Consider the following 15,781-nt stretch of genomic DNA (forward strand, 5'->3'; position numbering starts at 1 on the left):
CTGTTTTGCATTATTTTATAATGGATATTTTATAACTGGCTAATTCTTTAGCCAGAGTTTCGAGTCGACTTTTTTAGAAACGTTGAAGTTATTATTTGTCGCGACTTCATAATTTTCACTATATATAGTGAATATTGAGCAACAGCCAATGCATTGTTCGCACGTCATTTTTGTATTATTTTATTATCTTTATAATTATTCCCATTGGGAAAAATACTTAATTATTTATTTAAGGACTTATCATGTAATATCGAAGCTCAAAACATTAAGTTATATTCCATTGGGAGTTGTACTTATTCTGCAAAGTTATGAAAAATATTCGCGAAATATCACAGTTCAGTATATGTAAAATTTTTTCGCACAAGTTTTGTTCCATATACTTTTTCTTTTTCGTTTTGCGTTACGTTCTCACGTTAAATGAGAAATTAATCAGAAAATTTCCAACATTGTTAACGAAATTTTTACTACTGAAAATATAGTTCATAGAATTATATCTGCCTATTCTACAGTCGTAATACTGCTCTTATTTCGTTTTACGCATTCCATTATAATTTCGCGCATACACTGGGGGTGATCTGGGGTGTGATCTGCTTTTGTCGATCGGTATAGTTCATAACACACATATAGAGGGTATACCGGAGGTGTACTACTTCGGCCCGTGCGGGAAGTATAACGCCTTGGTGATGGAGCTCCTTGGTCCAAGCCTCGAGGACCTCTTCGACCTCTGCGGGAGGAGGTTTACCCTGAAGACCGTTCTCAACATTGCCACACAGCTCGTAAGTCGCATTACCGTAACACTTTCCGCAGAACTAACTCTCAAACAACCGCACTTTGGAGGTCGATTTCAGACACCAGACTATTTGACATCTGGTAAACATCCCCACAAACATCAACGTTTGCCATTCGCTATTTTTCCTTTGACTGTTTTCTTTTTGAAAGACTGAAATGTGAAAGACTGTTGAAAGACTGTTTGAAAATTGAAAGAGTTTTTTTTTTTACTGTTTTCATTCGCTATTTTTCCTTTGACTGTTTTCTTTTTATCAAAAGCTTGTTTGAAACTATACTATTTCAATTAAATAGAAAAATAAAATAAAAAATTGTTATTCCGCGAGAATAAAAATCTATAATTTTGTTTGATAGAATAAAATATTAAAAAATGTCTGTTTTTTTTTAACAGCTCCATAGGATAGAATACGTTCATAGTCGGCATTTGATATACCGCGACATCAAGCCGGAAAATTTTCTGATAGGACGATCCACTACCAAGCGGGAAAAAATTATTCACATAATCGATTTTGGACTAGCCAAAGAGTATATAGACCTGGAGACGAACAAGCATATACCGTATCGGGAACACAAGAGTCTCACCGGCACGGCGCGTTACATGAGCATTAACACGCATCTTGGCAAAGGTAACGGGCGTTTACTTTTGTTTCATCGTATATGTGCGTATATATGCGTGAATGTGTGTGTGCCCATTGCGCTGCATAAACCGCCACGTGCTAAGCCATCTCCTAGCTGGGAGAAAGCGCGGCGAGTGTGCTTTAATCTTCAGCAAGTACCGTGAGGGGTCACTCTTTTTCAGACTTCAAGTAACATAAATTAAAATTATTTAAATTTTAATGATCTTTCAAATGTAAAATTGAATTACATAAATAACCACGATATAAGGCCAAAGGTTTAACAGAACTTTACAGTATTTGCCGAAGATCAAGCCATCGCATATTCGTATATCACTTTTATAACGCTCTCTCTCTCTCTCTCTCTCTCTCTCTCTCTCTCTCTCTCTCTCTCTTGCTAGAATTTTTTCTAGAATTCTATATCTTCTAATATGTGTTGCGAGCAATGAAATTTTTTATTGTATGAATAATGTTGAAAGTTGTATGAAGTATATACGAAAGATATGTTTTACCATAAACAGAACAGAGCAGAAGAGACGACCTGGAAGCATTGGGCCATATGTTCATGTACTTCTTGCGTGGCAGTCTGCCGTGGCAAGGGCTGAAGGCCGACACGCTGAAGGAGCGCTATCAAAAGATTGGCGATACGAAACGAGCGACGCCGATCGAGGTGCTCTGCGACGGCCATCCCGAGGAGATGGCCACGTATCTGCGCTACGTACGTAGGCTGGACTTTTTCGAGACGCCGGACTACGAGTACTTGAGAAAGCTCTTCCACGATCTGTATGAAAGACGTGGCTTCGTCAATGACGGCGAATTTGACTGGACCGGCAAGACGATGGTACGCATTATATGATCGTGACGATTTTTGTCCCTGTTTATTCACGTTATGCAAAAAGCTTTTGCAAAATCTTTGGTGAATGTCACGTTTGGCACATTATTTTTTATCCAATACTTCACGAAAACAATGACATATATTTGCATGTTAACTTGTTTGTTATATTGAAGAACATCGGTGATAACAACTGTCGCTAACAAGAGAAAATAAATCGACAACTAAAGCGTGATCTTGCATTGACGTAATCTATAAATATGTATTTTTTTGTTCAATAACGAAAAAAGGATTTTATCAACTGCGTCATTTATTTATGGTCTTGTATCTCTTATATAATTAGAAAATCTTTACGAAGTATTTTTTATCAAAATGTTATTCTGATCTTTGAAATGTAAATACTGTAAATATGATAGCAATAATATTTACAAATGATTCGACGATGCAAAGATCGAGTCTTTTCGATTGTTTCTTTGTTTTTCGGTAAAGGATTCCCCTGCTTCCAGATTTCCATATTCTGAAATTTTTTTTATTTTAATTTTTTTGTTAGTCATAATTTTCTAAATAATAACTTGTCGGGGTAAGACAATTGGGTAAGTAAATCACCCGCTTATTCCAACAGGTCCGTAGAGCTACGCAATACCGAAGCAATATCATATTTAATTTTTAACATTTGCATGCTGCCGTCTCTCTCAATGCACTATCTCTAGCCATCCGACTTCCAGAATATGAGAGCACTACGGATGGCGGTCCCCTCGCATATTGGCAAAACTAAATCCGACAAGGTTGGTGGCGGCTTACGAGTAGTGACAATATCTTAGATAACTGCGGAGTAATTGAGTTTCGATATCTTCGCGCAAATTGCAATATAATAATCGCATATCTATAATTCTTAAGTGTAGTAAAGTACCATTGCATTGTCACAATATTCTAGAGATATCCTCAAGTAAGAGATTGAACACCATAAATTTGGTCCGCTTAAGATAGAATCAGATAGATTATGCATGAGATAGAATGAGATATCCACGCATCTTATTCTATCTTAAGCAAATCCTAAAAAATATGGATCAATCAGAAGTTGTTTAAACGATGTTCAATCTCTTACATCAGGATATCTAATTCCAACTAATTGTTACCACAGACAACTGGCCTTACGTATACAGGGATCTAACGTGATTGTGATGTCACAGGTCTTTTGTTAAACGTAAATTAAAGTGCACAGTCCGTCAATATGTCTGTCTGTCTGTCTGTCTGTCTGTCTGTCTGTCTGTCTGTCTGTCTATCTATCTATCCGCTTTCCAGCTCCAAGTATGTTATCTATACACCTCGTAAAAATACGTAGAAGCGCGATAATGGCTCATTACAAACTTTCATTCATTATGTATATATATCAAGCAAACGTTTTCTCTTTCATTACAGTCCACGCCCGTCGGATCCCTTCAAACCGGCCAGGAGATCGTCGTATCACCAAATCGCGATCGGCATCCCGCCGCTTACAAGGTATTCCTTGTTTTCTTCCGTTCTTTTCTACCTTTTCTTTTCTTCTCTCTAAGCCAAAAGCATGGACGTGTGTAGCCCATTTGTTATTCGAGTTAACCGCATGGATACACGCCTCAGTAGCGAAAGAACCGAAAACAGAGTTTTAACAACGACCTTGATTCAGAATTCTTGTTTATCTCAGAATAAAGATATAGATCAAACGAACAAATTTTTTCGAAGGTATCAAATATACCGGTGTTAATTTATTAAGTACAGAAAATGGCACGTATGCTGGTTTCACCGAGCATGTAATTCAAAATAATATGATGGCGAATATGATGGCATCAATTTGTAGGAGTACGATGATTTTGAAGAGGATGTGATCCTCATGATGGATGAGGTTCGCTTCGAATTGCAAGGCCGATATGTAAGCCAATCTCAGGTTACGCTCGATGAAAATCGACTTCTTCATGCATTCTTTATCTTATCAGCAACGAGATGAGTGTATAGACGGAAAGATACCCGCGGTCACATTTTATAATGCGCGTTATTAATGTTTTTCTGATCGTAAAACAAGGTCGGAGGTTTAATGATCGTGGAGCGTGAACTCTACGAACTTACGTCTTGTAGATCAATAGTCGATTAACAGACTGATAGCGGCAATAAATTTTTTTTCGCGCAGTATTATTAAAGTGACTAAATATAGATGATGGACCATGGCGAGACAATACGTTCAATTATAGATACATTCAGAAACCTACGATAGCGATAAACTCATGCATGAAGAAGTAATTTCGCCGTGGTTGCTTAAGTAGCTCATCGGTTTGTAATAAGCTAAAGCCAGGAAATTTGTTGCATTTTTCCTCATAGTTCATCCGAATGAAACGTATAAAAATATTTAACGCGTAGATAATTATGTACATCTCGTTTACCATTAGGGAATTGCATTTTCATCCCCCTAATATAAAGATTGATCTTATTAATGCGCGTTTATCATCGGATCGCCATGCTATACCCTAAAAGATTTCCTTTCTGGATCTTTCCTCAACATTTTTTTTTCTGTCCTTCAAGTTTACTCGCGGACATTGTTTAACGCGATGCAACTGCGAAATTGTCATGCTTGTTCCTTCAGGATGTGGCAGGTGGAGGGGTGGGAGGTGGGGGCGGTAAGGGGGTGGGAGCCACGTGGCCAGATACTGTGAAGCAATCAGGAGCCGGTGGTACATTGACACCTGCTGACAGGCATGGTTCTGTACAGGTGAGTTTACCTGCGCATCTTCCTCTCTCTCGTGTCATTCTCTTCTCTTTCCCAGAAGCTTCTCCCTTTTTCTCGATTTTTTTTGCATCTTCTCGTTTATTTTCTGCCGATTCACTTGCAATCCCGCCGTGAAAACGCTACTTTTTTAGCGACGCGACTTCAAATCTACATTAAAGATAATCTCGTACGTTTTTTTCTCTGCGTAAAACTTAAAAATTATATAAATCTCGCGTGTATGGAAAGATCGATTAAGGATGAAATTATTCATTGTTCTTCCCTAACTATCATCTTTCTCGTTTCTCACTCTCATAACGTTGACGTATACAGGATGTCTCAATTTATTAGGAGTAAACTATTCGCTCTATTTCTAGACAAAGCACCACTGGATTATGGTCAGTTAGAAGTCTGTGCAATTTGACTTGTTGCGGCATGTTGTCTTTGTGTCGATTGTGATCGAGACTTACCTTCTTTCTTTTGATTGGATATGAGATACTAATCCGGTATTAGTACGATCACTTGTCTTCCCATGCACTTGCAATAACAAAAGTATCATCATCACGTACGAACCGTATGACTTTTGAGGAAGATCAGAGTTTATTACTTATGCTTCTTTTTATTTCTTTAGTATATTGCTTTATTAAATCTATGTATCAGTAGTAATTTTGTCTTATATAAAATTTTCACTTTCCTTCCCCTTTTGTCACGTAAAATCCTACTTGGTTCTTTGTGTAATTTGCAAGTAGATTTTGAACAAATCGATTTTCAGTGTATATATTACTTTAAATCCAACTAGAATGCAAAAAGTATTCTTTTCTTTCATATCCAATATCAAAAACAATCAAAGCTATATAGTTACGTAAAAATCCCTTGATGTAAAACGTATATGTTTTCTTATCGATTTTTGCAATAATGTTATGTACGATGTACATAGGTGGTATCGTCAACTAATGGAGAACTGGCTAACGATGACCCGACCGCTGGTCACTCCAACACACCAATCACAGCACCTCAGGAAGTGGACATGATCGACGAAACCAAGTTAGTAGCAGTTTGTTTTATTATATTTCTCTGTCTTTCTCTGTACTTCCGCGAGTGTTTTCTTGCATTTTATTATTGCATTTATATGTGCAGTATTCTGAAATTTTATTAGTAAAATTTACTTGAGAGAGAGCCTCAGTATAATCTTCGACTGTTAAAGTGAATGTTAAAGTCAAAATAAAAATAATAGTTGCTTATATCAATTGGATATTAAAGATATAAAAGATTACATTAAATTTAATGAGCGAACTAAGCTGTGCATGTGTGTGTATATGTTATTTTCAGAAAAGTAATTCAACTAAAACGGAAACGTTGTCCTCGATGTGGAAAGTTATTGTTACGATCTTTACAAGCATATATTTCCAGTACTTATCCTACCCTCATTCCCGAACTAGGTTTGTTACACCAATTAAAATGGTCAGTTCAAGATTTTTTATTTCGCAATATAAGAAGAAAATACGATATTTGTTAAATGTTATTAAAGGTTGATTGTCATAGAAATTTTATTTCTAAATTGATAATGATAAGAAAATCAGTGTCACGCATAAAATATGAAATTATAATGAGTTGAATGTATTTGTGATAATATACTTTTATCTCTTAAAACAAAAATATTACAGTAGTATTCAAGTTTCTTACAATACAAATTATGTTTACGATATATACAAGATATAGGGGCAAGATTTGATTTGACAATTTAGAGATAATTATTTGTCATTATCATAAAACAAAATAATTGTTTTTTGTATTACATTTAAATATTTTTATTATATTATCTTATACGAAGAGACTCTATTAATCGTTAATGTATGATGTCAAACAGTATAGATAATCAGAGAAAAAGAATTTTATTAATTTATGTATAATTTAGACAATTTGATTTAAGCAAGTCGCACGCCCCGTCTTCTCAATTATATTATACTATCAAAATGATGTATTTCTTTATATGTGGTGCAACTATAATTAAATGTCTGTTTGTTTAGTTTATTCTCTACTCTTTTCTGATGTTCCCATTCCTTTCCTTATTATTTTTCTATGAATTTTGATAAAATTAACAACTGCATGATTAATTAACAAATAACTATATATTTACACACAATCAGATAATCTTATTGGGAGATTGACAAATTTCTTTCTCTCTCGTATTGCGCGATCATATGTCGAATGTAATTATTTTCCCTCTACTGCATGCTCGATGTGTTGATCGACAAAAGACACTGCCAAGGAGACGACTCTAAGTCCTATTAGTGTTTGCTTCATTTCCAGATGCTGTTGCTTCTTCAAGCGCAAGAAGAAGAAAAGTGGAAGGCAGAAATGACTGTCCGTTACCGTTGGTCTCGGGGGGGCGGTGCAGTGCGCGGGTAATAGTGCCGACGAGACCGTGGAAGTCATCGCCACAACGTCAAGGACTGGCAAGCGCGGCGCGGGAACGGGAGTACGTGCAGGCGCAGGTACAGCAGGTGGTATCGCAGGCGGCACCGATCCTGAGAGAGAAGCCGTCACTCTGCTGCGCGTCGGCAGCCGATCCGCGTCACGGGATTCGGTGCTGCACACCACCGTCACGATGACGCCGACGCCGACGCCGCCGCCACTGTCGAACTGAATCATCATCGTCATCAACACTATCACACGACCATTCTATTACGTCGCCGCTATTATTATTAATTGGACGGTTGCGCGACTGAGTCGAGATCGAGAGAATGAAGCTGCTTTTCCTCTGGCCAATCGAGCTGATCTCTTCGATAAATAAGCGGACTCGCTGACAACGATTCAGGCACTCACTTCTTGGTGTAGTGAAATTCTGTAGTAATCTCAGTACCGTTGCGATCAGAATTGTCTGGTTACGTGTTGTGATGAAAGTATGGTCAATTATCGGTTTTACTTAAAACTCCATTCAGAGAACTTGATACCGAACTTTTATTGATCTTTATCAGGAGCTGCCAGAAATTTCTTTTTTCTCATCTCATTTTTTAAAATAGAGTACATCTGGACCGATGGAAAATGGCTATGGATATATTCTGCGACATATGTCTTTCTCGGTGAAAATTTAATTAATTTGATCTTTAAGTTAAGCGCTAAATAGAAATCTAATAAGACATTCAGGATATATCTATTGTAATTATATTTTCAAGATAAATAATGATGTGATGAGCAGCATGAAAATTTAGTGCATAAAAGAGATTTGGCATGTTTTCGCATGTTGACTAATCTTCTCGTCTCCATGATTGATAAACTTAACTATTCGATGATTAAATTTTCATGTCACTAAGTCCAATCAATTTCTAGCCACTGGTATCCATCTTTTTAGATGTGCCTCGTATGCATCTTGTAGTTTCATTTAACTCACACCTTTCCCTTGTTCTTACAAACGGGCTGATGAATATTCTTTGTGGCCTTGAGCTACTGATAGAAGTTAAGATGTTAGCGAATCCACTTACCTACTTACTGAATAAATCCTCTCGTTTAGCCAAGAAAAGTGACCTCGTGCTATTAGATTATTGCTACTATTGTCATGATTACATTTCATCTTGTTGCTGCCCACTACTATTACTATTTACTACTGCTACCATTACTACTATTAGGTACTACGATTACTATTATTATAATGATTATTCTTCATTATTTTATTTTATTTCATTATTATTATTGATATTATTATTATGTTGATCATCTTTATCATCACTATCATCATCGTTGGTCATGATCGCCATTTCCATTGTCATTATCACCATTGTCCATATCCGCGTTTATCAATTACGTTGTTATCGATGTCATCAATATATTGACACGTCGCTGTTGACTGAGAACGGTTGTCGGCCGTAACGGCGGCCATGACGTTTCAGTATCGGGAAACCAACTGAATCACATTCGCATTACATAGGAGTAAGAAGGAATTGACGTACCGATGTTGAGAGAACTTGTTTGTGCCTACGACTCTCTTCTTGAAACACGGGGACGCTTTTTAATACACCGCCGCGTTGTGCGATGGATACACGTTGGCGACTCGTCGTGCGATCGCATGTATAACTGTGAATTATAACGAATTGAACCTATCGCAGATCTCATTGTATTCACAGCCCTGCAGGATAAGCGAGCATAGCGTGTTCCTGAATTTGTTGTAATCGTGATTTCGATTGTCACGAAATCCGATTATAATTTTCTTGAAAGGCATGAAACTGAAAAGGAGTAAAAAAACGACGCACGTATACTGGCCCGCAGGGATGGGATTGAGAGAGACGTTGGATATATCTGTAAATAAGTGCTCTGTCATTTTGCTCTCGTCGAGTCCACAAATTATAAATCATGCGCGTCATGAATCGTGAGAATATATAGTGCTATGTATAAAGTGAAAGTTCGCGTTCTCCTGATTTTATTAAATAATTTTTTTATTTCGATTTTTCTTTTAATCCACCGTCCAAGTGATACAGAATGATTCTAATGCATTGAAATATTTATATTAGGATATATATAGTATATACGAGCCTTCCGTATAATAAACAATTTTTATATAACTTTAATTTTGAGTTATATATTATAGATGTGAAAGAGCAGCATTAGCATTAGCGTTATTAATAAGCGCTATCGAGATAATACTGAATCGTATCCATATAAAAGTTCATACTAAAGTCGAAACTCCCAATATGTTAATTGTCGAGATAATTTCTTTGATATGTGTACACTGCCTATTTTTTCTACACGGGAATCATGAATGCACGATATTCTATCATCATTATATGAATAATTAATATACATTAAGGAGCGTTTTGCTACGAGTTTCTCGAAACGCGAAATGTCTTTTTGTGAATAATATTTCTCGATACGATCATGATATCGTTCGCGTATTATTTATGATAATTTTCTATCCGCTCGCATACACCTGTAATTTTTAAATAACAGTGATGTAAATCGCGCAGAAATTCGCACAGTTTCCGTGCTACATTTTCCAAAGCAATATCATAGGATTCGGTTTCATGCCTTCCAAAATAAAATTATCATGTGAGAAAGTGATCTATCGCGATGAACAGTTGAAACAATTACATTTTACATAACATATCGATGAAGTAAGGTTTTTTTCTGTCTGTAGACTCTATAGCGTATATAATGAAAATTTAGTAACGCGTAAATGCGAGGAAATTATGTGACATAGCCGAAATTATATGACATTGCAGTCAAATTCGTGTTCCATCACCAGTGTGTATCGATTAAAAAAAAAGGGAAAAGAAAGAAAAAAAAACGATAAAAGAAACAGAAAAGAAAAGCGTTTCTTTCGATACGAATTATCTCCTCTGCGAAAAGAGTGCGACGTACGTGGACAGTTCTTGTTTCTTGATCCATGCGCGTTTTCGATTATTAAAAAGGACATTAACGAACAAATGAGAGAAAGGAAAGAATCAACGGTGTGTCCACGCCTGATTCTATTTCGATGTTCTTGATATAAAAATTTACGTCATCGCAATCAATAATAAAAACTAGAACCGAGCGTACGTGATTTTCGAGACAGATTGATCTAAATACGAAACGAAAAAGATAAATCATCGAGTACGGTGTACATGCAATAACGTAAAAATTCATTTTGTAATGAACTCTCTCTGTTGCAAACATATTTAATCCACTATTTTTCATGATGAGGAGAGCCTTACCGTCGCGAGGCATTTCTAGGGATTAACACGAAGTGACACGTGCGATTTTCTGCTAATGGCTCGCGACGAAACGTTTAAGCGACCAAGAGACAAATCAGAAAATATGTACGAAAACCTGGGGAATACAAAGAGCAAGGATCTCATCAGTCATAATTGATTAAACAAGTAAGGATAATTGATTACGATTACTTATTAACGATTATTTTGTAATTGCTCACTTAAATTCGACTTTGAATAAAACTTTCTCGCTTTAAATTTCATAGATTTGTAACATTTCTTAAAATATAGGTATATTAGAATCAGTATTAAAAAATTCGAAAAAGATTTGCAAACTCTTTATTGTCTGACTCTTTACTGTCTATTAAGAAGAAATTGAAAATTCAAGCACAATTTTTTTTAAACAAACATTCGCAGAAGTTTCTACGAAATGTTAACAATCCACTCCTTCCGTTTTCAGAATTTCCCAGAGAGAACATTTCCCGCTAGTATTACTTGTTTGCTCAAAGGTATAGTTAAACTCAAGTCTGTTTCTTTTTGCAGGAATACGGTAAACGGTAGAGATCGAATGAGGAGTAGAGGCGCGGAGGTGGCGAGTGTGAAGAAACGTGTGTTACGTCCAATGGTCCACACCTACACGCTAGTCTGGCCGTTGACTTCATATCGCTCCCAAGATGTATATGCGCATACGTACTATGTATCACGCCTGTACACCACGTTGTATCCACGTTGAATACCTTAAGTATTTCTCGGCAAACGCGTCCGACAACAGGAAACCCATGTACTTACGGAACTATCGCATACTTGTACCGTAGTGTATACTCGATATCATGCGTACTCTCGTACGATAAAAGGCAAACGAGAGACGGAAGAGAGGGAGGGAATCACTCCGTCGAACATCTTGAAAAGTAATACGCTTAAAAACATAGAGATATAATAAGCTTACTCTATGAATTTCATCTTTCTCTCTCTCTCCCTCTCTTTTTCTCCCTTTCATTAACTGTATCTTCCTACTGTCGACACACCGCGAGAGCATCGTTCCTTTCTTTTATAAGCTTGAAACGCAATTGGCAAGCGACCGTCGAAACAATCAGTCGTTCTACATTTATATCAGCGAACGCAGAAAGTGAATGAGTGATCCGATGAATGCCTGACGCTGGATGATATCCGCGTGCGTGGAAAGAGAACGAATCGTTGAGAAGAGACTTACGTCCGGGACGTTTCCTCCCGGCGCGGCTTCGCGTGAGTCGTATCCGCCGTATTCCCATACTTGTACATAAAACGCTAGACCGCAATTGTTGTGTACGCGGATCACGTGTGCTTACGCGAATCGTCCTTGCGAATAAAATTTGTTCGCGCGATAAATCCAATAGCGAGCGGCACATACGATTGTAAGTTTCAATCAGATGATTTCTGATCAGATGAGGAGAGCACGTGCGTGCGTGCGCGAGAGGTCCATGTAGGCGCACATAAAGGAAAAAGAGAAAAAAAGTCTCTGATATTTATGTCACTGTCCTGCCACCGGGGAATCCGTGTTGGCGTAATTATAATAAATCCCACTGTGCAACCACGTTGCGTAAGGATGTTTAGCCCGTAGTTTTCTAGCCGATTTTTCAAAGCGCACGCGCGCGCAAAGTCACGATTTTTAATATAACACGACTGACTGCTGGTTAAGTATGGTTGTGAGCAAATCCTGGTCTCCTCGGATATTGTAGCACACACACACACACACACACACACACACACACACACAATTTACACGACATATATACACAAAACTTATACATTTTTCCAGTTCCCCTAGATACGTATCTTGCATGGAAAGAAGAGCGATTGTTGCATACATGGGAATTAAGGCATGTTGTAATCCAAAATGAGAGAGAGAGACCATCTCCGCTCAAGAGATACTTTTCTTTTTCTTCTTTTTTGTATATTTGTAAATTGGTACGAATAGAGAGATTGGGGCCAGGATCGATATATCCTCGGTATTTTTCATTCCATGGTCGAAGAGCAGCATATATACAGCGATAATTGTGGTCGTGCGTATCTGTGGAAAAAAATGAGGTTGCGTAATTAATTATCTTGTTACGTAGCGTAATTTCGAGAGAAAGAGAGATTGGATGATAGTGCGTTTCCCCTCGTGTGTTGTGATCGTTTAATTGCATTAATACGTCGATTCGACGATGTTGGAGAAATGTTGATGAGAGATCCCTGAGATTAATTTAATCAGCACTATAGTTTCTTCATAGTGAGGCTTATGTGTATACATTTTTTGACTTACTATATGTTCGTACTGTTTTAATGGACGAATTGTTGAACAATAAAATCGCTGATTGCTACGATAATAAGAAATCGCCGTTTTTATGAGATCGGTAGTTCACGCGTGTGGGTGTGCGAACACGTGTCCGTGTTCGATATTTTGTTACAACGCGAGATTTACGAGACGTAATTGACATTTATAATTATACAGAGGAACGATCGTGCGTGTGGATTTGTGTCGTAAACTGTCGTTTCTGCAGACACAAAGAGAAAAAAAATTAAGGAAGAAAGATAAATTAAACGTAACGCGTAAAGCGTGCGTTTATTTCGATCTGTTTATATAGTAATATATCGTAGTAAAAATGCAATTTTTTATTACGATACTATGCGAAAGACAGAGCATCCTTATAATTTTCTTTTTATTACATAATTGACATGTGTGTCATTGAGAACAAATGTGTTCTTTACAAGAAAGTTAACGAGAATGAAACGACGATATTTGTATAGGTGCGGATTTGTTGAAATACTCTGCACATTGTCTGTAAAATTGCGTTACTCCGCGATTTTTCATCGAACAGTATAAAAAATTGATCTGTATCCTGGATCCGTCAATATCATGTTTTTGACGAAATTCAACGCCGCTCCCTTCAAGTGGATTCGTTTTCTTTCCACTCGCCTTTCGAACTGATATATTTGAAACCAAGCAAACTTGTATATAGCGATTAAATTGTTTTAGTACTATCATAGTGAGAATTATGTGTTTACACACGCCCATATATATGTGCATATGGGTGTGTGATTGTGGAAGCGAGGAGAGTGGTTTACATAAAAAAATAGACATTATATAACGAGACTGAATGATATATTATATACATCGGACCATGAAAAAAGAAACCGATTGTCTTACATTTGCATTTTAACATTGCAGTGATTATTATTATTATATAATAATATAACGCGAATTATAATTATACGCGAAAAAACGAAAGTCTCTCAATTGTATCGATTCTAACGAAATGGATATGTATATCTCTCTCCCCCTATAGTGAAGATTTTACTATACATACGTAAGCTGTGATTGCTATCATATAATTTTTAACTTATATTACAATACCGATTATGCTTTGTTCAATGATTATACGAAACCGTCTGGCAAGGCGCTTTAATAGAAGAACTAAACAAACAAACAAAAACAAAAGAATGAGGGAAAAGAAATAAGAAAGACATTGGACTTGCGTGGAAGCTTATTCTTGTAAATATGTGTTGTGTCTATTGCGCTTAGCCAGTAAGAAATTGAGAAAAAAGTTCTTAATGAAAGTTCCTGCGTACTTCCTCCTTAAAGTTTCTTTTATTCATTCTCTTCGTTACTTTGCGACATTTTTATAATCGTTTCGATGTTTATCAATTCTCTGTGATTCTCCAACATCTTCAGCAGTATTGGCTTCTCTTCTAGCATGTGACTGGACACTGCTATGAAGTTTCTAATGAGTTTCTTTATTATGTTTATATTTCGTATATACTTTTCCAGTTTGTTTTTAGTTCTGAAAAGGAAAATAAAGATTTTAAATACGAAAATATTTCATAAGACACGAATTTCGCGGATTTTTACTCACCGTACGATCTCAGGATTTGTCTTCTGCAATCTTTCGCTTCGCATCTGCTCTTGTTCTTTGAGAAACTTTGTATATTCGAATACTGCCTTCTGACATTCGATTTTCAGATTCAACTGTACTTGGGACGCTTTCTCGATAGCTTCCTGAGTGGCCATAATATTGTCATTGAGAGTGAAGAGTTTACTCATGTAGGTGTTGAGCTTTCTGAAAATAAGAGAGAGTAAAATTATTTCATCATATCTCTTTACATGTGGCATTTCGATTCATATCTAAAGGTCAAAATCTTACTGTAAATATTTTAAAGCATTTGATTGATTACAAAAAGATTGATTACCAATTACAAAAAGAATTTTATGACTCAAAGCATGTATAACATTATGTTGATCGTACTCTTAAATCAATAACATTTACAAAAATTTATTTCTCACTTTTCGTCCTCTGCAGTACCTTCCTTATTACTAAGCATTGAAAGAATAGTGGTACTATGAAGGCACAACTTGACAGCCTTGGCATTTAGGAGCGTGTCACTTACGACATTCTGCAGCGTGTCTCCGACCTCATCCTCACTCTCACTGCGTCTATCATCGTACTCTGCAACATAAAACGTAAGTGATTCCAGAATAATATTTTAAAGTCAAGAAAACTGTGCAAACCGACGCGTCAATGACGTACGTTTGTACTTTGCTTTAAGCATTAATAACCTGGCGTTCAGGGGCATCAGCGACTTCCTGGTCGTATGGACCTTTTCTTCAATTGGTCTAAAATCGTCCAGCGAGACTGCGGCGATCGGGAACTCGTTAAGCACCGCATTTAATTGGTTTGCGGACTGCTCCAGCTGATCGAGCTCCATCGACTCCGTGAGTTTTCCGTGTATCAGAGATACCACTTAGGTTCACGAAACTCGAATTCTTCCGTGATCGCATGCCGAAACTGTACATTTATGATCCTTTGATGAATACATCACATGTGTACAGAAATTTAAAAAATCACACAACAATACACAATACCTTCATGAAACTGCGAGACCGCCAAAAAGTGGACGACTATCCTACGAATAGTAGAATGTAGTTGTTGTAGTAGTAATAGTTGTTCGAGCGTTGCATGAAATCCCCAAATATTTTTGTTAAAATGTTCACTTAAAATGAGATAAAATATATATTTGAAGAAAAAAAAGAGAGAAAACGAAGATGCCAAGTGCCAAAAATACAAGCAACGCGAACAAACCTGGTACGAACTGTTTATTCCGCGGTTTGAAATCCGAACAT

The 15,781-nt window shown here is 36.9% G+C and overlaps 2 protein-coding genes across 11 annotated transcripts in view; one reads left to right on the forward strand and one right to left on the reverse strand.

Annotated features, from left to right (window-relative positions):
* LOC108749385 (casein kinase I) overlaps positions 1-8,574 on the forward strand; it is a 33,043-nt gene extending 24,469 nt beyond the window's left edge. The window contains exons 4-11 of one of the 10 annotated variants that reach the window (XM_018488046.1): positions 628-776; positions 1,178-1,412; positions 1,922-2,241; positions 2,943-3,017; positions 3,652-3,732; positions 5,901-6,007; positions 6,293-6,402; positions 7,274-8,574. In XM_018488046.1, the coding sequence (XP_018343548.1) occupies positions 628-776; positions 1,178-1,412; positions 1,922-2,241; positions 2,943-3,017; positions 3,652-3,732; positions 5,901-6,007; positions 6,293-6,402; positions 7,274-7,575 (1,379 nt within the window). In that variant the 3' untranslated portion in view covers positions 7,576-8,574. Of the gene's footprint in view, positions 1-609; positions 777-1,177; positions 1,413-1,921; positions 2,242-2,854; positions 3,018-3,651; positions 3,733-4,843; positions 4,970-5,900; positions 6,008-6,292; positions 6,403-7,255 lie in introns of those variants that run through there. The other 9 variants (XM_018488045.1, XM_018488047.1, XM_018488048.1 and 6 more) reach the window with 9 other exon arrangements.
* A 2,615-nt stretch (positions 8,575-11,189) lies between these two features.
* Positions 11,190-15,758, reverse strand: LOC108749390. The gene is made up of 5 exons (XM_018488058.1): positions 15,524-15,758; positions 15,189-15,446; positions 14,945-15,107; positions 14,517-14,720; positions 11,190-14,444 (listed from the first exon to the last, which is right to left on the reverse strand). Exons 2-5 carry the CDS (start codon positions 15,364-15,366, stop codon positions 14,252-14,254), a joined length of 738 nt encoding a protein of 245 aa, XP_018343560.1. The 5' UTR covers positions 15,367-15,446; positions 15,524-15,758; the 3' UTR covers positions 11,190-14,251.
* Positions 15,759-15,781: the final 23 nt, after the last annotated feature.

The sequence above is a fragment of the Trachymyrmex septentrionalis genome, unplaced genomic scaffold (assembly GCF_001594115.1).
Source record: "Trachymyrmex septentrionalis isolate Tsep2-gDNA-1 unplaced genomic scaffold, Tsep1.0 scaffold29, whole genome shotgun sequence".
NCBI lineage: Eukaryota > Metazoa > Arthropoda > Insecta > Hymenoptera > Formicidae > Trachymyrmex > Trachymyrmex septentrionalis.